The sequence below is a fragment of the Pelobates fuscus genome, chromosome 4 (genome assembly GCF_036172605.1).
Source record: "Pelobates fuscus isolate aPelFus1 chromosome 4, aPelFus1.pri, whole genome shotgun sequence".
NCBI classification, from domain to species: domain Eukaryota; kingdom Metazoa; phylum Chordata; class Amphibia; order Anura; family Pelobatidae; genus Pelobates; species Pelobates fuscus.
In genome coordinates, this window is record NC_086320.1 from 371,997,730 (window position 1) to 372,019,734 (window position 22,005).

The window sequence follows — 22,005 nt, forward strand, 5'->3', positions numbered from 1 at the left end:
CACTTTATTTGTTCAAAATGGTGATAAATTGTGGGAAAGAATGTATATGTTAAATACCACTGAATAACAGCACATTTATGTCAGTATATATAAAAAATTGTGCATTGTGTTCCCATGCCATGCCCTACTAAATCGATGTTCATTATTATATCGTCTGTACATGCTGTTGGGGCATGGCAAATGCATATGTAACTTCTTTTTCTTTATGAACTCAAAAATAAAGAATTAAAAAATAAAAATAAAATAAATTAAATTAATCCTTTGCCCTTCTTCCCTTTGATAAACAACTCTGAATTTCCTTTAGGCATAGAGAGGAAGGAATTCACATGTTTTTAACACAAAAACCTATTCAGATTAGGAATATGGTGGTTGTGGACAAATTCAGACAGTTACGCAACTTATTAGACGGAGCCCCAGACATGTTTTTACACAGACTGAAACATGAACAAGTGAGAGTTTACACTCCAAGTACCCAAACAACCTGACTTATACCGAGCTTTCACCCCCTTCGAACATGTGTCGACCCAGATCCTCAACCACATACTGTTTTGCTTCTACATTCATTATTGCGACACAATATGAATCTCTCAGCTCCCACAAGAGTGGTGTAATATATGTGATCTAGTACAAAATTGTGCACTAGCCAGCAAAACCCCAAAACAGCCTAAAAAGTGTTATTCATGTTGTATAGAATGCCGCAGCTTCTTAGGAGTATGAATCCTGTCTTACATGGAGACTGTTGGCGTTGCCATGTAGCTACAGGTTCCCTTCTTCACATTTGGTGGCAGTGTCCAAAGGTTAAGCCTTTCTGGAAGGTGATTGAAGCCATCCTACAGAAGTTCTGACAGCCCTCCACCCTTTTGCCCAGCTCCTTTTCTCTTCCATCATACCACCTCATCGATGGCCAAATATAAGAAATCCCTGACCATTTGGATTTTAAATACTGCTAAACAAATTGTTCCCTTTACTGGAAACAGGACAAATTACCACCTCTTACTGTTTAGTTTGATAGAATGCAAGACTTTAGACGACTAGAAGAACTGATTTTCATGACAAAGGGATGTACCCAACTGTATATAGACATATGGACACACTGGCTGGCGACCGCATATCATGTGCATTTCCAATGTCTGTTGACTTATGGAACATAGACCAGTGTATAGATGGAACTGGGGGAGGAATTTAGTCACTACAGGATGGAGTCTGGGGTCACCTGTCAAGAGCATGTTCGTGGAGCCCTGGAGTTGTAGACCTCCTCTGCCTCTAATATAACTAATAATTCACTTTTACAAGGGTACCTGATTGAGCAGAGTTTATGACTCTATTGGAGTTCAGAATGCTCTCAAATTAAGGACCTTCTAGAGAGGTATCAGGTTGGGACTAGGAGGTATGAGTTTCTGTGGACCCATCTAGTTGTGGTGGAAGTGTATGGGGGTCAGTGTTCTCAGGCTTTATTTGTTAATTGATACTCCACAACAATCACGCTCTGAAACATGATTTATCAGAACTGTTCTATATTAAATGCCTTAATATATTATGATGGACCTGCATGTCCACAAGATTTTTCTTTTTCATCCACATTGTCTTGCGCAACCTAGAAATTATGGTTGACTTGGACCTGTGTCCCCATTGGCTCTGCGCTTGAATTTCTGTCTAGCAACCAATAAAAATATAATTTTCAAAGAAATTAATGAATTCATTCATTAATCCTGTATTGTATAAATATAAGATGTTAATGATTATCACGTCAGGGGTACATTTTGTCAAACCTTGTCTGTTCAGCACTATGACCTCCATGCAGTAATCTGTTGGGGTATTTATAGATTAATGTCATGTAAATAGAAAGGTAATGCAATGGTACCAGTGGTTGAAATCTATCTCAGCCTAGAAATGTGCCTTCTGTAGCCAATATCGTTAAAACTCATGAAAATCTGCTCACCACAGCATGTACATCTCAGGAAACGGACTACAATGTTAATCTATATTGGAATCAAATCACTCGATGTCAACCAACCTTAAAGGGACACTCTAAGCCCCAAAACCTTAGATTAGTGAAGTGATTTTGTTGCATAGATCATGCCCCATGCAGTTGCATATTGTTGCATGCCCCATGCTCAATTCTCTGCCATTTAGGAATTGAATTACTTTATTTATGGAGCCCTACCCATCTCACCTAGCTGCAACTTGCACAGCCTCCCTACACACTTCCTAAAACAGAGTCTACATCCCCTTATTGCACGGTGTGTTTAATTTAGAATTTCTTATCTCCTGCTCTGTGCATAACCTGCTACAGTTTACTAGGTATAATTAAAGTTAAATTAACATAGATGGAGATAAGAACTTCTAAAGTAAATACACTCTGCTGTAAGATCTGATTGAATGTTTTTTTCATGCAGGCTGTGTGAGTCACAGCCAGGGGAGGTGTGAGTACAGCTGCATAAACAGAAACACAAGTGATTTAACTCCTAGATGTCAGGGAATTGATCAATGAAACTGCAGGTGCATGACCTATACACTAAAACGGTTTCTTTGTTTTGGTGCTTAGAGTATCAATCTATTCAAGCCTTTCCACTTTAATTTGTATGTAGAACTTTGCCCCTTGGGCTGATGGCTAGGCTTGGGTTTATAATGAAATCCAATCACTTTATTTTTCCTTACGTGGAATTCCAGATAACCAGACTTTTCTTCTCACAGGAACACAGATTTGTGGGTGGAAACTGTACCATGTGCTTTGCTGAAACATCTGTTATTTCCCCGGCCTCGGCTGTGCTCTCTCCACCTATCGACACTACTTCCAGCCCTGCCAGCTCTCCACACCCTGGGTATGAAGAGAAAAGTACAATATAACAACAATAATAATAATAATAATAATAATAATAAGGCAAACACAATGAGCAGAGGGAGGTTGTCAGCATGATAACAAAAATCACACTGAATTTATACGACAATCCAATATAATTTTGTTTTGCATTTTTTTGTACACAATTTACATTTGTCCCAACAAGAGGTTTTGAAACATTCCATGTCAGACAGTATGTTAATTGAACTAACTCAAATAGACTCAAGGTCTACACAACAGCATTTGCCCATTAAGACCATACTTCTGCATCATTGGACACAAAAACATTAAAAATTGTAAAAATGTGGTAAACGCACTAGTACATTGGGGATTCTAAGCAGAGGAGCAAGGAAGGAAGCTTTTGTTATGTTCTGCCAAGCTGAGAAGTCAAGATTAATATTTAAAGACAATATGGAAAGCAAATATTACAAGAAGAAAACAACATACAGATCCCACTTTTAACAAAACGCTAAGGTTAGGTTGCAGCCAGCACCCCCCCTCCCTCCGGGTGAAGCCCCTAGATATCCCCCATAAGGTTGATGACCACTGATGAAACGCTGATCAGTCATATAAACATACCTGCCAGTATGACATCTTTGACCTGGCAGTTATCACAAGCAATGGTAAAAACCTGGTTGTACGTTTCAGGAGATGATGGAAAAAACACAACCTGGAAGACAATATATTACGAAACAGCCACCTATTAACCACAGATTGTTCCAAGAATAAAGAGTTATTACAACCAGTCAATATACAATAGGTGCAGAAACTTTCATATCAGATAAACATTGAAAGCAATGGGTCCATTTTCCAATTTGCCTAAAAAATTCATTGGGATTTTAAATTGATCTTATGTACATGCAAAGCACTTTAAATTTTATTATTAATGTTAGCATTCCACCATATCCACCGGTAATGCTGTTTTAAGTAACTACTACACTTTCTATGAAGTAATTATAATCCCATACATCCCAAATGTTCCTATTTAGGAGAGACAGTCCCTATTTTGGGCCCAATCCCCCTGTCCATCCTTTAAATCCTAATGTCCCTCTTTTCTAGGAGCTCCATATTGTTGGTGTGTCTGAGTGTATAACAGAGCTCCACAGCAATAATACTCCCAGTAATGTGTCTGAGTGTATAACAGAGCTACACATCAATAATACTACCAGTAGTGATGTCCCGAACAGTTTGCCAGGAACCGTTCGCCGGTGAACATAGCGTGAACACGCGCGATGTTCGGTCCGCCCCTATTCGTCATCATTGAGTAAACTTTGACCCTGTACCTCACAGTCAGCAGACACATTCCAGCCAATCAGCAGCAGACCCTCCCTCCCACCTCCATGACGAATAGGGGGCGGACCGAACATCGCGCGTGTTCACGACCGCGAACGCGCTATGTTCGCCGGCGAACGGTTCCCGGCGAACTGTTCGGGACATCACTAACTACCAGTAATGTGTCTGAGTGTATAACAAAGCTCCACAGTAATAATACTCCCAGTAATGTGTCTGAGTGTATAACAGAGCTACACAGCAATGTGTTTACAAATCAATCTGTGCAAACAAGATACATTGTTCTTGTTCCAAATTACATATTAGCTGCATGGATTGTTATTAGTAAATCACCTATAATTTTGCAGAACAGCCCTGCCCCTGGCCACATCCCCATTCACACTCCTAAAATTAAATTGCCTACATTTGTCAATTTGAAATGTTGGGATGTATGTAATCCCATCAGAATTTTAATTTTACATATTAAATACCATATTATCTCCTTAACCTCTATGTACTCCAGACTAAGTTTGTAAAATCCTAAATATTTATATTTAAAATAGATGTATGTCTCTTTTAAAAAAAATAAAATAATTAATGAAAGCTTGCATTATTCTGTACAATTATCATTGTCAAGCTTCTTTTATACTGGTAAAATACTGCTGATTCTGTGTATTCACAGCTTTCCAAACACTGTAAAAAATAATGATTACACTAAATGATATTTACTAACATATCAAAACCATATAATGAAGGGGTTTTGTATTTGCCACCAACTAACCTCAATGATGATCTCTTGACCAGGATATAATTCGAAAAACGATGGATGAATACCAAATGGGCCTTTTTCCACAAATCCTCCTGTAGCCACGCTCTTAAGTAACATAACAAAACAAAAGGGAAAAAAACAAAAAAAAAAAAGAATTTAAAAACTGAATGAGTGATCAATGAATGATAGAGAATTCAAAATGAATATCTCTATCATTGGGGAAAAGTTTTTCCAGTCCACTATTTTTTCAATGAATCTATTTTGGCTTAAAATATAAAAAAAAAATTCAGGCATTAGTCACTCATGATGAGAAATGCTAAGAATAATACATTACTTGGCTGCATCATGTACTAAGTTATAAGAAGGCTTTGCTTTGATCGAGAGGGATCGGCAAAAAGTCTGTTTACCTTTTCCTATACACACTATATTACAATCAAGGTAGCCCAGCCACTATGGTGTTTATTTAATAAACACTGAATTGTAGGGAGCTTTATTTAAACGGAGAGAGTTCCAATATCACAGGTGCATTTATTAACATATTCACGTACTTGAAGGAACCCACAATGTCTCTTACCCTGAAACTCGCCGGAGGCCACGCACTTTTTGGCATGATGCAGAACCGTCCACGGCTCATCCCATCGTTGCGGCAGATCCACTCCATGACCTTAACTCCTCCCACCAAGCAGGGGCCACAGTCTAAAGTGTGGGGTACTAAACAGAAAGAAAACAATACGTACAGCTGCTGGATATTCAACCATATAATAGCTAATATTCCAGGTTCCAGCTTGCTGATCCATGGAGTAATCAAAAGGAATGTTTCTTCATTTTGTGACACAATTGTAAATCACTTCAAAATACAGATTTCATCATATTTAGGATTAACAGCAAAAACAGAGACATGAGAATTGCTGAACTCGATGGACTGGAGTCTTTTATTAACCTGTATTATTATACTGTATAGGCTAAGTAAGATAAAACAATCACATTAAGGAAAATAAATGAACGTCAATGTGCAGTACATGTTTATATTGATGTTCAGCTCAGAGACAATAACGGCACATAATAAATATTTCATCATACCATTGTTATATCCTGGTGGTGTGTGGTGTTATATCCTGATGGTGTGTGGTGTTATATCCTGATGGTGTGTGGTGTTATATCCTGATGGTGTGTGGTGTTATATCCTGATGGTGTGTGGTGTTATATCCTGATGGTGTGTGGTGTTATATCCTGATGGTGTGTGGTGTTATATCCTGATGGTGTGTGGTGTTATATCCTGATGGTGTGTGGTGTTATATCCTGTGGATGTGTGGTGTTATATCCTGGGATTTTTGTGTGGTGTTATATCCTTGTATTAGTGTGTGGTGTTATATCCTGATGGTGTGTGGTGTTATATCCTGATGGTGTGTGGTGTTATATCCTGATGGTGTGTGGTGTTATATCCTGTGGATGTGTGGTGTTATATCCTGGGATTGGTGTGTGGTGTTATATCCTTGTATTAGTGTGTGGTGTTATATCCTGGTGGTGTGTGGTGTTATATCGTGGTGTGTGTGGTGTTATATCCTGGTGGTGTGTGGTGTTATATCCTGGGATTGGTGTGTGGTGTTATATCCTGGTGGTGTGTGGTGTTATACCCTGGTGGTGTGTGGTGTTATATCCTGATGGTGTGTGGTGTGTGTGGTGTTATATCTGGTGGTGTGTGGTGTTATATCCTTGTATTAGTGGGTGGTGTTATATCCTGGTGGTGTGTGGTGTTATACCCTGGTGGTGTGTGGTGTTATATCCTGATGGTGTGTGGTGTGTGTGGTGTTATATCTGGTGGTGTGTGGTGTTATATCCTTGTATTAGTGTGTGGTGTTATATCCTGGTGGTATGTGGTGTTATATCCTGATGGTGTGTGGTGTGTGTGGTGTTATATCCTGGTGGTGTGTGGTGTTATATCCTGGGATTGGTGTGTGATGTTATACCCTGGTGGTGTTGTATTCTGGGATTGGTGTATGGTGTGTGGTGTTATATCCTGGTGGTGTGTGGTGTTATATCCTGGTGGTGTGTGGTGTGTGTAGTGTTATATCCTGGTGGTGTGTGTGGTGTTCTATCCTGGTGGTGTATGGTGTGTGTGGTGTTATATCCTGGTGGTGTGTGGTGTTATATCCTGGTGGTGTGTGGTGTGTGTAGTGTTATATCCTGGTGGTGTGTGTGGTGTTCTATCCTGGTGGTGTGTGTAGTGTTATATCCTGGTGGTGTGTGGTGTGTGTGGTGTTATATCCTGGTGGTGTGTGGTGTTATATTCTGGTGGTGTGTGTGATGTTATATCCTGGTGGTGTGTGGTGTGTGTAGTGTTATATCCTGGTGGCGTGGGGTGTGTGTAGTGTTATATCCTGGTGGCGTGGGGTGTGTGTAGTGTTATATCCTGGCGGCGTGTGGAGTTATATCCTGGTGGTGTGGTGTGTGATGTTATATCCTGGTGGCGTGGGGTGTGTGTAGTGTTATATCCTGGCGGCGTGTGGTGTTATATCCTGGTGGTGTGGCGTGTGATGTTATATCCTGGTGGTGTAGTGTGTGTGTGATGTTATATCCTGGTGGTGTAGTGTGTGTGTGATGTTATATCCTGGTGGTGTAGTGTGTGTGTATGGTGTAATATCCTTTCAGTTATTAATATACTGACTACAATAACATATCAATACATGCCGAGGCCCTGTGGGCAATGCTGATATGGGTCACTATGAGCGTATTTAGCACACAGCGCTTACAGGTTAGTGCAGGAGGTGCTCGTCTTGCTTCTATGGGAACCAAAACAGGATATGGTGCTTGGGTCTCGACCAGTATATAATCCTCGAAATCTGCCAGGGAATCCGGAACAAAGCGAATGGTGTAATGGCAGCTCATGCCTGGTGCAACTATCCCACCCTCTCCTGGAAACTTCCCTAAAAAGTCAGCGATAGAAGGGGATACAAAATGTATATATCAGAACACATTACAGGAACATATAAATAACCAGGGGGAGAAAATTATATTAATGTATCAACCTGATCACATTTAAAGCCAATGATAGCCTGCGATCACTGAGCTAACCTGCCCCTCAGTGTTCACACTCTATCATCTCCATCCAGAACTGGACAGATTGCAAGATAGCGAGGAATTAAAATTCTTTATTACCTGCCCTGCGAGTGTGTCATAATGTTATATGAAAGATGATACAATGAATGGCTTGATGGGATTATTTGTTTCTGACCTTAATTTAGAATCAAATACAGAAGAACGAGGGCAGCTCTATCAGATACAAAAATGTGCTTCCAATGTTTATTGAAGGACAAAATAAGAATACAGATGTTACGGGTTGTCATCAAGTCCTTTTTGTGCACTTTTTACATCAGATAGCGCTGCCCTTGTTCTCTATTTGAGTTTGATATTTACTCTACTAGAGAAACTGTGTGTGACGTGTTAGCTGCACAGAGTTAAGGGCTTCTATTTTTCTATTTGGGTCCTGCAATGACCTGTCCTTGTTTTATGTGACCTTTTATTTATTTAGGAATTCTCTTGATTAAGTTCCTCCCTAAAAGACAGTAATATTAAAGTCTATAAGGTGAGCACAATCACGGTGTGCTTTTTTATTGACGAACATCTATTTTGATTGCAGCAGAGGGACCAGGCTTTGTGTTCAGGAGTGCCACATTATTTGTAATAAAAAAGGGTTTGACAAAAACTTTTTCAAAAATGCCTCCATAGTCTCCTTGTACCATAACCACTCTTACTGAGAGTGTCCTTTTCACATAATAATAATATTGTAATAATAATAATACAGTAAATTAACTGTAGGGGTTACAGCTACTGGGTAAACATCTGGCTCATTCTGCATTTGTTGAGCTGGTGAAATTTACGCGGGCATCAAGAAGATGATCACGGCTATGCATTGAAAGGAGACATTTTTTCATTACCAAAGCTTTATCACTTAAACATTAGATCACTGTGATTGCCATCAAACGTCCGGACTTACCCAGGCCGATAGAGAAGTAAGGGGTGGATGGAGGGATCACTCTCACATGGCGACTGGACGCAGTCATGTTTCGAAGCTCAATAGTCATCTTTGTGTATTGGAGAAAAAAATGTAATAGATTTGTAAATTTGAATTACAGCATCAATCTACTTCAACAGCCTAACACCCCATAACCTACTACATTATAAACTCCCATTGGAGAGGTAGTCAACAAAGAAACTCTACAGCAATTTTGTTGGAGTAATTATTGCCCAAAGCCCCTGGGTTGAAGCTCAAAATTTGGTCCCCAAATGCTGGAAAAGGCACATCATAGTCGCCATGTCATAGGAAACTGCCTGTAATAAATTGTTTACTGTAGCAGAACTGCCTCGCCCAACGTAGTTGAGTCTTCTATGAGACTAGACAGAGTTTAATTAAGGTGTTCGGTTTAATTTATTTATTTGTATTATTCCAGTACACTTGAAGAATAGGTCACTGAGCTAATTGTAAAACTAAAACAATGTTCACCAAACTAATGCTACAAATGGATATTGCTGGACTGCCATTAGCATTACTGCCCTGGATCATTCTCTACCAATACATGGACATCTGTGGTTACTAAAGGCCCCAGACCACTCTGTTGGCATGAATACAGAAATTGTGAGGACTCTCTAATAACAGAGATCAGACTGTTGCTCTGAGAGTCAAATGGCATTATACACAAAATGAGAATAATTAGATACGCAAACCGACTGCTAACAGACCTAATACGAGCATAGAAGGAAACCTGGAAATGCAACAAAAATCTACTTATATATCTGTTGTATAAAAGTGCAGTGGGGTGTGGCATATTGCACAGGTAACTTCATTGGTTTTGTTTATATAGTGGGGGTGAATACTATATTGCCTCTCAGTAGTGGGAGTTTTAATGCAGCGCATGTATACCAGGAAACGTCCTGTCTACGGACGTAAATACAAATACAAAAAGAGAAGTCCTGCGCTTAGTCCCATTACTACTGGGCCAGCAGCAACGACTACAATACACATCAGCCCCAATATATAGTAAAAACCAAAGAAAAGAAAATGTTACCTGCGCTTTCTCCTTAATCCCTATGTATATTTAGACAAATGGAGGTCATTTAGTTGCTCCAATGGCCATTGGAGGGAATGCCCGCCTGCCAACGTCAAGGCAGACCCCCCTAATATTCCCAATCCACCCCATATATAAATAGAAAGAAAGTGGGAGTTAATGCATTTCATTGTCGAGCTTTCTACCTGCTCTTGAACACTCAGATACCCAGAATGCATTGCATTCAGACACTTACACTCCAAGATCAAGTAGTCTTTTAATCTGTGTATCAGACACCAAACCTGTAAGCAAACACACCTCATAAATCTGTCCAACTTCATAATCGGGAAAGAAGACCACTGGTGGGTTGGCGAGAAATATTGGCACTGGTTCCTGTGGGTCACTATAAAGAAAGGATCTAATTAATGTATATTCATATTACCTCTATGATTGGTACCATTTCTCCCACACTCTCATACAATAGAATAAATTAATTTCGGAAGGAGTTGGAAATGCGGCTACAAAAGGTTTGAACCCTACATTTCATCTTATGATATAATGAACAAGCAGCTCATTCACAAGCCCACCAACCTCAAATTAAGAAGAAAATTTTGAGAGGTTTCAATTTGGGTGTGGAATTCGAAATAATTAATGTTGCTGTATCTTGACCGGTGATGGCTAACTGTAATACCCATTATATTTAGACCCAAGGTAATTGTAGCCCAGAGACAACTGAGATGACAGGGTTAGCCTCAACTGGAGTACCAAGAGCCCTCTGGCTGGTACTAGTTCTAGAGAGAAAGAGCGGAAGAAAACAAACACCAATATTGAAACCAATTCGTTGTTTTGTAAAATCACAAGAGTTGTCCAAATTTACCCTCTGCTCAACGTTGACTAAAGAAACTGATGAGTTTTTTGGTTAGGCATGTGGCTCTACCAGACCTATGAAGCAAACATCCATGTATTTATATACTTTATCACGCTTTCATACTTTGCTTCAACCACTATTTTCCTTCCCGATATTGTTCTTTCGGTTTTCTTGGTGGAAACAATAAGAGATCGTCCTCCGTGCATACTGTGCGGTGGGAGAAATCGAGGGTTTCTCAGGAAATTGTGCCTTTTTTCTAACTGAGCCAACTGGGATCGTTGTTGTTCCCTTTCTTCGGCGCTCATTCCCTCCTTCCACGAGACCTGTTTAGCTGGCGTAGATTTCTGTAACACATCCATATTTAAGTTAATAAGACTAGAGCAATGTGTCACCATGGTGTCAGTCATGTGGCGTTGCAGCACCAGTGTTACTTGTTGTCATTGTGCATTTATGTATGAAAAAATGACTAAAGAACACGATATAGAATTTGCCAGACAACATCATCTAGCCAACACAAATGCTAGAGCACAGTTCCAGTCTAGAAATCCATTTGGGGAGCCCCATATGGTAAGAGGAAATTCTGGTTTACCTGCCTGATTCTCAACATTCTGCATCACTACCTCTTGAACCCATTAATCATTTGTTATTTTTAGTTTCTTTCCTTTTTTTTTTTTATAATAGAAATAAGAAATAAACAGTAATTAATGATGAATTTCCCATAGCTGATTTTTTTAAATTATAACTTGGCTCATTTCTCTTCGGTTCTGATAAAATTCTTCAGAGTTTCACTGTATTCCTTAACAACCAATTGAATATGCGTTGTGATAATATTTTCTAACGGATCTCAATGTTGCAGCGAGGCTTGTTTATAAATAGCTCAAGCAAACTGCAAACAAATAGCAGCCAACTTCACTGCTACAAGAAACAAAAAGTCCAAATTCAAATGGAAGTGCAAATATGCATGAAATTTCTAATTTTGCCATTTATGAATGAACCAAAAGGCCTACATTATTATTATTTATAAAGTGCCAACAAATTCCATAGCGCAGGACAATGGGTCGACTAACAGACATCTATTTGCAACAAGTCGAGTTGGATGCAAAGGAACAGGGTGTTGAGGGCCTTGCTCAAATTAGCTTAAATGCTATAGGGAGTGGGGTACAACATTAAAAAACACTATAATGTCAGGAACACAAACATGTATTTCTGACCCTATAGTGTTAAAAACACAATCTAGCCCCATTGGCTCCACCTTGCCTTAAATCTAATAAAATCTTACCTTTATTCCAGTCTGCTGCTGCTGGCTCTGTCCCTAATCTGCCTGCTTGGCTGACATCATCAGAAGTGGATATCTCAGCCAATCACAATGATTTCCCATAGGACAGCATTGGATTGCTTAAGATTGCCAAGGATGCAAATCAGAGGCAGAGTCAGCACAAGCAAAATACAGCCCTGGCCAATCAATCAATTTTAGTGAATGGGCCCCATTTTTTGTCTCAGTTATTTAAATGGGGACACGATTTATTAAACCATAAATTCTGGATTTATAAGGAACAAATATTCAATCCAAATTTATGTTCACAAAACGACGTATACCCCTGGCTCTTGAAGACACACCTTACTTGGTCTCTTCTTACTTCGCTCTAGAACATCTGATGTTGACGATAATGTTAAGTCAGATAGAGAATCATCTAATGTAAACTCTTTACTCTCTGACATTGGGAACTCTGTGTAACCATCATCTACAGGACTTCTGGAAATGCGCTGATTGAAGCTGAATGTCTCTCTGCAATGTGAAGGCTCAGGTTGACCTAAAAGAAGAAATAATATAACGTTTATACTAGATATAATATTCATGCTCACACTGAGCAGCGGGTACAAAGCTAAAGACATAGACAGAGATGTGGCAATAAAACAAACTCCTGATCCTGCATGCTTGACACAGTATATGTTAGTGATTACGTATCTCCCATATTGTGCAGGCAAATGGGAAAAGTTTGGAAACGCTTGGCAAGTTTTACCATTTATGACATTCATCTAATATTTAACAAAACATGCATTAGCATAAAATAGTAATAAAGTATAATAAAGATAGTTTGTGCATTAAAGTAAGAAGATTGGATAGCTTTTAGACTTTGGTATGTAAGATTCACAGGACGATATAGAAAATAAAGATATGACTTGCAGCGTGTACCTACAGGCATTAGAAAACCTACCTTTAGGTGCCTTGGTGAGGGGGCGTATATCTGTTATGTAATCGTCAGGACAGATTAACTTATGCTTCCTTAGAATATTGCTGTCTACGCACCATCTAAAATATGAGTCCACTAGAGGACAGAAAACACAAGTCACCCAGAGTGAACTTTCACATTTATTTAGTATACACAGAACGTGTCTAGATGAAAGTATCTGGATCAATATATAGCAAAGTATTTACAGCTCCTGTAACCCCAACGTTTTATTTATTTTATTTATGTTTTTTAATTTCGATTCTCGGGAAGATGTAATATCTGTTGTATAACTAACATTGCATCCATGAATATAGAATGTCAGCTGTAGCTTACCATCACATATTATATTAAACATACATGCATATTACAGGTATACATGCACATATTAGTTAATCTATATACACACACGTAAACGGTTATTTTTAGTTGAGATTGTGTGACTTGTGTCTATTGATAGGCCGCTATGTCTGTATTAAGTTTGCTGTGTTCTGCGGACTCTGTCATTGTGACAGTGCTCTATCTAGCCATTTCGCTCATTAACTGTCTGCGATTGTAACGTCCACCACTGATGGTATATAAAACCAGTCTAATGAGTCAGTTATTCACAATGTAACCATCTTACCAGGGGGTAAACCTAGAGTTTGGAATCTCTCCCCAGCATCATTCTTTACTGCTCTAAGAATCCTTTCTTCTTCCGCGGCAGCTCGAGCTCGAGCCTCGATGATGTGTTTTTCCACCATGTCAGCCTCTGCCATTCGGTGCTCGTATTCAGCTCGAATCTAGATGAGCAAATGTTATATCTAATACAAAGTATTACTCTATAGTCATACAGTTTAATGATAGGACCTTTCACAGTGGGCTTCATGATGACACTGTGTCAGTTAATGTTATAAGCTCGATCCTTTGCACCTGGCAGTCAGCATAGAGATACAGAGTAGAGGAGACATGAGACAATGTTTCCATGTCTCTTCCTAATTAGCAACGTGTGCCCTGGCTGTGCCAGGACTGGACTGGACTGCCGTGACATTTGTTAAAGCTTTGAAAGAAAATTGAAAGAAAATGGAGCAACACACAAGAAGAGCTTAACACAAGGTTCTAGGTGATTTTCATTGTTTTATTCAGTTGATGTGATTTCTAGAGAAATGACGACTTTCCTTTACCTCCTATCTGAAGAATCTCCTTGGGCTTGAGTATGTGATGCTTACCTGTTGCAGGTCCTCTACAAACTTCTGGTGGTAAGGATTGTCTCCTCCTCCACTTCGTATCAAGTTGGCTCCTGTATCTTTTCCAATTACTTCACCAGTGTACAGGTCTTTGAAGAGACTCGTTAGTAAATGTGAAATGTCCTGGAATAAAAAATAAAAATACGTGAGAAAACAGTGCTACTTGGGCTTTATCTCAAGGAAATATCAATGTCATTTCAGTACTGTTCCAAATCCCACAGTCCACCAGTTCCAGCACCCTCCTCTCCATAATGTTAGGTATCAGACAGGGGAAAATTCAAGCCTCACTACCCACAAAATTAAACGTATTACGGGCAGTAATCAAGCACAGTTTATACAAACAGTACTCAATGTCTTCTAGGTGTACAAACTAATTGAGAACATCTATGTTACTGAGCTAAAACAAATGTGCTCATATTTCACAGCCACTTTTGCCCATTTACGTAAAATAGGGAGTTTGTTCTCTTATGAATAATACGTATACAGGATTATTCACTAAAGTGAAAATTCTAAGTGAATTCAAAGACAACTTCAAATTTAAGGCCAAAATTGCTGAACTGGGAGCATGGCTGACTTTTTCCAATTCAGCTATTTTGGCCTTAAATTAAAAATTCACTCCAGTGAAAAACTCTGATGTACTTTAATTGGCAAAGGAGAGCACAGTATTTAAATTGTGGTAACTACCATGATAGTAAGGTATTACAAACCAAATGGCCTTTTAGAACTATTGGTGCAATGTAGAAACTTAGAATCCTTAGGGGGGAAAAAACGTAGAAACTTAGAAAACGTATAATTGGTATCGCAATGATAGATTGAGATTGAGACACCGTTACATTTCAGTAAATAAAAACGATATCATATTCCTCAGGCTTCACAACTTACGTGAGATAGCTGAAGTGGGTGCATGTCATTTAAAGCTGATAGGAAGATAAGTTATTTAAATTATAAATACGGCAGGGAATTTTATAGGAAGGGTAATTAAAAAATTAAAAAGTGCGGTAAAATTTTAAAAATGGAGCAAACTGAAAAATCACTCTAGAAATTATCTTGGAAACCAAGAAGCTCATGGTGAAAGCTCAATTTTTCTGCTCACAATGCTCTTCAGAATCTCCACCAGTAGTAGCTCTACTTTCATATTATTTTATATTACATAAAAGTAATACTAATACAATAGCATATGGTTTGTGTATAGTATGAAACACACAGGGGCTTATTTCTATGGCATTCATTCTAAGACATTGTACAAAACCAGAGAAAAGGAAGCCTGCATACAGAGTAGTGCATCTCAAAGATGATTAAAACCTTTTCTGATAACCGTACTACTGTATGAGAATCTCTCCATATAGTCCACGTTGCCCGGTTACCTGTGTCCTTTCAGAAGACGGCTTCGGCCAGTAAGTTGCTGGGTCTGGTGACAAGGTGACAGATTTTCGAAGCAGCTCATCTGTAGACATTTTCCCCTTTTTGTCTGATCTTTGCCAATTCTGCAGAAGGAATTTTAGAGAAATAAGCTCATATGTCTACTGGTAACTAAAAATGTTATATTATCTTGTGGAGGAGAAATGAGGGAGGAAAAAAAACATGGTTGGTGAGATAGAGAGGAAATGTGGCAGGAGATGGAGTACAGGGGGGAAATGTGGTTGAGTATTTAGTAGGAAATGTAGCGATGAGTTAAACATGGCTGGGGAGATAGTGAGGAAATGTGGAGGGAGTAGGAAACATTGCTGGAGAAATAGAGAGGAAACGTGGTGGGGAGATGTCAAAGATCCAGGAACTGTGACTGGGAAGGGAGAGAAGAAAGAAATTGGATGGGAGGCAGTGTGAAAATGTGAAATGTGTCAGGGAGGAAATGTAGAAGAACATTTTGCTTGGGGATCTGAGGGAGGAAATATAGCTGGGGAGAGAGTGGGCCTCTGTAGCTGGGGAGAGAGTGGGGCTCTGTAGCTGGGGAGAGAATAAAGGAATAAATGTAGCTGGAGAGGGAGTGAGGATCTGTAGCTGGGGGGAGAGTAAAGGAGTAAATGTAGTTGGAGAGGGAGTGAGGATATGTAGCTGGGGAGAGAGTGAAGGAGCTGGAGAGGGAGTGAGGATCTGTAGCTGGGGAGAGAGTGAGGATATGTAGCTGGGGAGAGAGTGAAGGAGTAAATGTAGTTGGAGAGGGAGTGAGGACATGTAGCTGGGGAGAGAGTGAAGGAGTAAATGTAGCTGGAGAGGGAGTGAGGATCTGTAGCTAGGGAGAGCGTGAGGATTTGTAGCTGGAGAGAGAGTAAAGGAGTAAATGTGGCTGGAGAGGGAGTGAGGATCTGTAGCTGGGGAGAGAGTGAAGGAGTAAATGTGGCTGGGGATAGAGTGAGGATATGTAGCTGGGGATAGAGTGAGGATCTGTAGCTGGGGAGAGAGTGAAGGAGTAAATGTGGCTGGAGAGGGAGTGAGGATCTATAGCTGGGGAGGGAGTGAAGGCGTTTATGTGCTGGGGAGGGAGTGAGGAGATGTAGCTGGGGAGAGAGTGAGGACCTGTAGCTGGGGAGGGAGTGAAGGAGTTTATGTGGCTGGGGAGGGAGTGAGGAGATGTAGCTGGGGAGAGAGTGAGGACCTGTAGCTGGGGAGGGAGTGAAGGAGTTTATGTGGCTGGGAAGGGAGTGAGGATATGTAGCTGGGGAGGGAGTGAGGATTTGTAGCTGGGGAGGGAGTGAGGATATGTAGCTGGGGAGGGAGTGAAGATATTAGCAGAGAAGAGTGAGTGAAGAAATGAAGCGAATGAGGGTAAAAATATGGTTTAGGAAGTTGATTTTAATATAATTAAAAGTGAATGTTGCTGAGGTTGAGTGAAGTAAGAAATGTGGCAGGGGAAGAAATGAAGGGGTAAAGGTAAATAGAAAGAGGAAAAGAAATTGGGGAGTGTTAGGAATATTTGGGGATCCTACATGCATAGTGTAAAAGAATAGTAACGTATACCGGACCTTAGAATGGCCGGACTAACGTCACAAGGGCAGAGAATAGTGGAAACGAGCCGAGGTCAGGGATGCCAGAAATCAGGAACAACAAGAGTACAAGAGCCACGGTCAAAAGAATTCAGAAGATAGAATAGTCAAAAAATGACAAAAGTCAAAATCCGAGAGAACCATGCAAAGACAACGCGCTATTGGGACTATGAAGAACCACAACAGGGCAATGAGACTTTCCCTGGGATCCCATCCTTAAATACTGTGTTCCTTGATTTGAAGCCACGCCTCCAAAACGTTAGAATTCGAAAGTTTTGGTGGGCCGTGACGTCATTAGCATCATGACGGCGAAGCGCATGTGCCGCGTCATAAAAGGGGGGGGGGCTATCACGGCCAGGGTGAGAACCGCTGGGGACAAGAGGAGAACTATTGGATATGTCCCCAATCCCCTGCATGATGGTGCCAGCTTGTGGTACAGCACAACAAGGTATCCAGACAGGGAGATTGAGATAGATATATAGAGATATATTTAGAGTGGAGATTGTAGCCGTATTGGTCCAGTAAGGCAGATTTAAAATAACAGATGAAATAGGTATCTTGCTAAATCTTTTTTATTGGACTAACAGAATTATAGAAATGACAAGCTTTCGGGAGAACCACTCCTCAAGTATAAAGCATTTCTGAGCAAAAAAATGACACCATCAACTTTGAATTTATATACCTATCTTGAATTTACCCTCTGTACTGCACAGCATACAATGTTGGTGCTTTGTAAGTAAAGTAAACATCAACATATGCACTTACAAATATAACACATAACTAGATTTGTATAAACATATAATAAACATTGCACACATAGATATAACACAGATAACTCTAGAAATGTATAAACAGAAAACATGCTGTCAGAGCACGGTGCATCTATTGTAAGCAACTATATAAGTGTATGTAGGTGAGTATATATGTGTGTATGTGGGTCGGTAGGTATATATGTGGGTATGTAGGTGAGTATATATGTGTGTATGTGGGTAGGTAGGTATATATATATATGCGTATGTGTCTAGGTAGGTATATATGTGGGTAGGTAGGTATATGTGTGTATGTGGGTAGGTAGGTCTCTATGTGTGTATGTATGTAGGTGAGTATATATGTGTGTATGTGGGTAGGTAGGTATATATATGTGTGTATGTGTCTAGGTAGGTATATATGTGGGTAGGTAGGTATATATATGTGTGTCTAGGTAGGTATATATGTGTGTATGTGGGTAGGTAGGTATCTATGTGTGTATGTGAGTAGGCAGGTATATGTGTGTATTTGGGTAGGTAGGTATATATGTGTGTATGTGGGTGGGTAGGTAGGTATATGTGTGTATGTGGGTGGGTAGGTAGGTATATGTGTGTATGTGGGTAGGTAGGTATATATGTGTGTATGTGGGTGGGTAGGTAGGTAGGTAGGTATATATGTGGTTAGGTAGGTATCTATGTGTGTATGTGAGTAGGCAGGTATATGTGTGTATTTGGGTAGGTAGGTATATATGTGTGTTTGTGGGTGGGTAGGTAGATATATGTGTGTATGTGGGTAGGTAGGTAGGTATATATTTGTGTATGTGGGTGGGTAGGTAGGTATATATGTGTGTATGTGGGTGGGTAGGTATATATTTGTGAATGTATGTAGGTAAGTATATATTTGTATATGTGGGTAGGTAGGTAAATATGTGTGTATCTGGGAAAATATGTATATGTGTAGGTAGGTATATGTGTGTATGTAGGTAGGTATGTAGGTAGGTGTATGTGTGTATGTAGGTAGGTAGGTATATGTGTATGTATGTAGGTGTGTGTGTGTATGTAGGTAGGTGTATGTGTGTATGTAGGTAGGTGTATGTGTGTATGTAGGTGTATGTGTATGTGTGTATGTAGGTAGGTGTATGTAGGTATGTGTATATGTGTAGGTAGGTGTATGTGTGTATGTAGGTAGGTGTATGTGTGTAGGTAGGTGTATGTGTGAATGTAGGTAGGTGTATGTGTGTATGTAGGTCGGTGTATCTGTGTATGTAGGTATGTGTATGTGTGTAGGTAGGTGTATGTGTGAATGTAGGTAGGTGTATGTGTGTATGTAGGTATGTGTATGTGTGTAGGTATGTGTATGTGTGTAGGTAGGTGTATGTGTGTAGGTAGGTGTATGTGTGTATGTAGGTGGGTGCATGTGTGTAGGTATGTGTATGTGTGTAGGTAGGTGTATGTGTGTAGGTAGGTGTATGTGTGTATGTAGGTAGGTGTATGTGTGTATGTAGGTATGTGTATGTGTGTATGTAGGTAGGTGTATGTGTGTATGTAGGTATGTGTATGTGTGTAGGTAGGTGTATGTGTGAATGTAGGTAGGTGTATGTGTGTATGTAGGTATGTGTATGTGTGTAGGTAGGTGTATGTGTGTATGTAGGTAGGTGTATGTGTGTAGGTATGTGTATGTGTGTAGGTAGGTGTATGTGTGTATGTGGGTAGGTGTATATGTGTGTGTGTGTGTGTATGTGTATGTGTGTATGTAGGTAGGTGTATATGTGTGTTTGTGTGTATGTGCCATGCATGTTCCTCTGACTGTCCATACCAGCAATAACTGTCTGGGTTACACACTATATATTATTTCCAATGGTAGCACTGAGCGCCCCAGATGTCAGCCCTGGCCATGCAGGATACCCCCCTCCTTCCCCCCGTGTTATGAACTGGTTAATAATCCGCCCCCTCCGCCCTCGGTTCTCCCAGGGTTACTCACAATGTCTACCGCACTTCTTGACGTGGAAGGATACAGCAGAAAGTTACGTTATTTCGGCGTCTCTGGGTTGCTATAGCGACCACCAGGGCCGAGCAGGTGCTGTACAGCATAGATATAGATCCGCTGCCTGGTAGAAGGGCCGCCGCAGCACTTGCTGGATTCATCCGCCTGGTCACGTGGGAGCTGTAATACCCTAATGGGGGTTAATAACCAGCTAAAGCCTGCAGTGGGCATCTCAATGCAGACTAATCACTGATACTCACTATAATGATATAAATAAAATGTATGTTTACAGAGCATGTCATGGCCAGTGATCTGTTACTGTAACAGAGCTCCAGCTCCATTATTACACACAGGAGCTCTGCTATAGTCTGAACACTTTTATTATGATTATTCACATCTTACAGGAGCGCAATCCCAACACCAGATCAGTCTAATTACATCACCAGCAGAAATAAATAAAAATAAATAAAATATACCGTATTCTGTTATAGGTCGCTGCGAGAAATGTCAGCGCTTTATAAATAGTAATAATCCAGATATTCTGAAAACTCAGGGGGATATTTAAAAATCGGTTTTATTTCCTCCCGGTGTAAGTGAGTCAGGTTATATGATTGTTGGTTTAGGAAATTGTACCAAAAACTCGCAGTTTAGTGAATAGATCCCTCGCTTTGTTTATTTATTTAAGTTTTTTTATTTGCTAACGAGTAATAGAAAATATAGACAAAAATATAACTAACAGGTTCATTCATCAAAGTCTAAATGTTCCTGGTCAGGATTAGCAAAAATATATCCTGGAAACATCAAGAGGCACGAGGACTGTGAAATCTGGCCATTATTCCCAAGATTTATTATGTCTGGATATTGCGATACTGTCCACAAATTACCGAGAAATTAGACCTCAATTATCGGATTCAACAGAATTGGCTGTTATCTGTTTGCAAATTCTGTTCGGTTCAGGAAAATAATGTCCACTTAAATACATTTTATCATTAAAAATCTGTAAATATAATTTTATTAAGAATTCAATTTTAGAGAGAGTTAACCCAATATCGGGGTCCAATATATCTGGATTGTAGAATTTATTGAGTTAATTATGTTATTTATTTTGTTACAATTTATATTATTTCAATTTTTGTTTTATTTTGAAGCAGCTCTGCCACTAGATAGATCCCACCAGTTTGACCAGATTGTCCTTCTCTGCCATTTTAAAGATCCTAAGATGGCAGCACCCATAAACAGAGGCGGCTCTCTAATTAGGCGGTTTAGGCGGCCGCCTAAGGCCTCGCGCTGGCGGGGGCCTCGCGGCCGCCTAAACCGCCTGTTAGCAGAGTGTGTCAGGTCCTCGGTCAGTGACCGAAGACCTGACACCAGGAGGGGGCCCGGTGTTCTATCAAAAAGACATACCCCGTGAAAAAGACATACCCCTCGTCACTTCCGGTGACGCGGCCGCACCGGAAGTGACGTTCGGAGGGGGTGTGCGCCGCCGCGCAAGCGCACAACGACTGGGTAGGTGATTTTACAGCAAGACGGGGACATTAAGCCCACAGTGCGCACGCGCCTCATAGTACTCCCGTCTGAGGGTCATCGCGCGTGCGCACTGCTGGGCATAGAGCGCTTCACACACCGCGCGTGCGCAGTTGAGGGGTAGGTAAATTTTATGGCCATTTCGCCTGTGAAATCTCCATAACCCTATACTGCGCGTGCGCGGACCCAATAGACCGCGCGTGCGCAATGTGGGGTAGGGAAATTTCACAGGAGAAATGGCCATAAAATGTACCTACCCCTCAACTGCGCACGCGCGGACTCACATCATCAGCTCCAAACTTATCTGGACACAGGTCAGTCTTTCCCTGCTCCCAACACCCTCAGCCATCCGAGGGGAGGGTACAGTATATTGGGGGGGGTCTGCACAGTATATTGGGGGGGTCTGCACAGTATATTGGGGGGGTGTCTGCACAGTATATTGGGGGGGCTGCACAGTATATTGGGGGGGGGTCTGCACAGTATATTGGGGGGGTGTCTGCGCAGTATATTGGGGGGGGTCTGCACAGTA

At 40.5% G+C, this 22,005-nt stretch overlaps 1 protein-coding gene across 1 annotated transcript in view; it reads right to left on the bottom strand.

Annotated features, from left to right (window-relative positions):
- DLEC1 (DLEC1 cilia and flagella associated protein) overlaps positions 1-15,775 on the bottom strand; it is a 51,343-nt gene extending 35,568 nt beyond the window's left edge. The window contains exons 1-13 of the mRNA XM_063452723.1: positions 15,606-15,775; positions 14,224-14,364; positions 13,641-13,797; positions 13,004-13,114; positions 12,405-12,598; positions 10,911-11,131; positions 10,238-10,322; positions 8,872-8,959; positions 7,628-7,801; positions 5,452-5,588; positions 4,890-4,982; positions 3,419-3,509; positions 2,659-2,818 (exon numbers count right to left, since the gene is read on the bottom strand). Coding sequence (XP_063308793.1) covers positions 2,659-2,818; positions 3,419-3,509; positions 4,890-4,982; positions 5,452-5,588; positions 7,628-7,801; positions 8,872-8,959; positions 10,238-10,322; positions 10,911-11,131; positions 12,405-12,598; positions 13,004-13,114; positions 13,641-13,797; positions 14,224-14,364; positions 15,606-15,695 — 1,742 coding nt within the window. The 5' untranslated portion in view covers positions 15,696-15,775. The remainder of the gene's footprint in view (positions 1-2,658; positions 2,819-3,418; positions 3,510-4,889; positions 4,983-5,451; positions 5,589-7,627; positions 7,802-8,871; positions 8,960-10,237; positions 10,323-10,910; positions 11,132-12,404; positions 12,599-13,003; positions 13,115-13,640; positions 13,798-14,223; positions 14,365-15,605) is intronic.
- Positions 15,776-22,005: the final 6,230 nt, after the last annotated feature.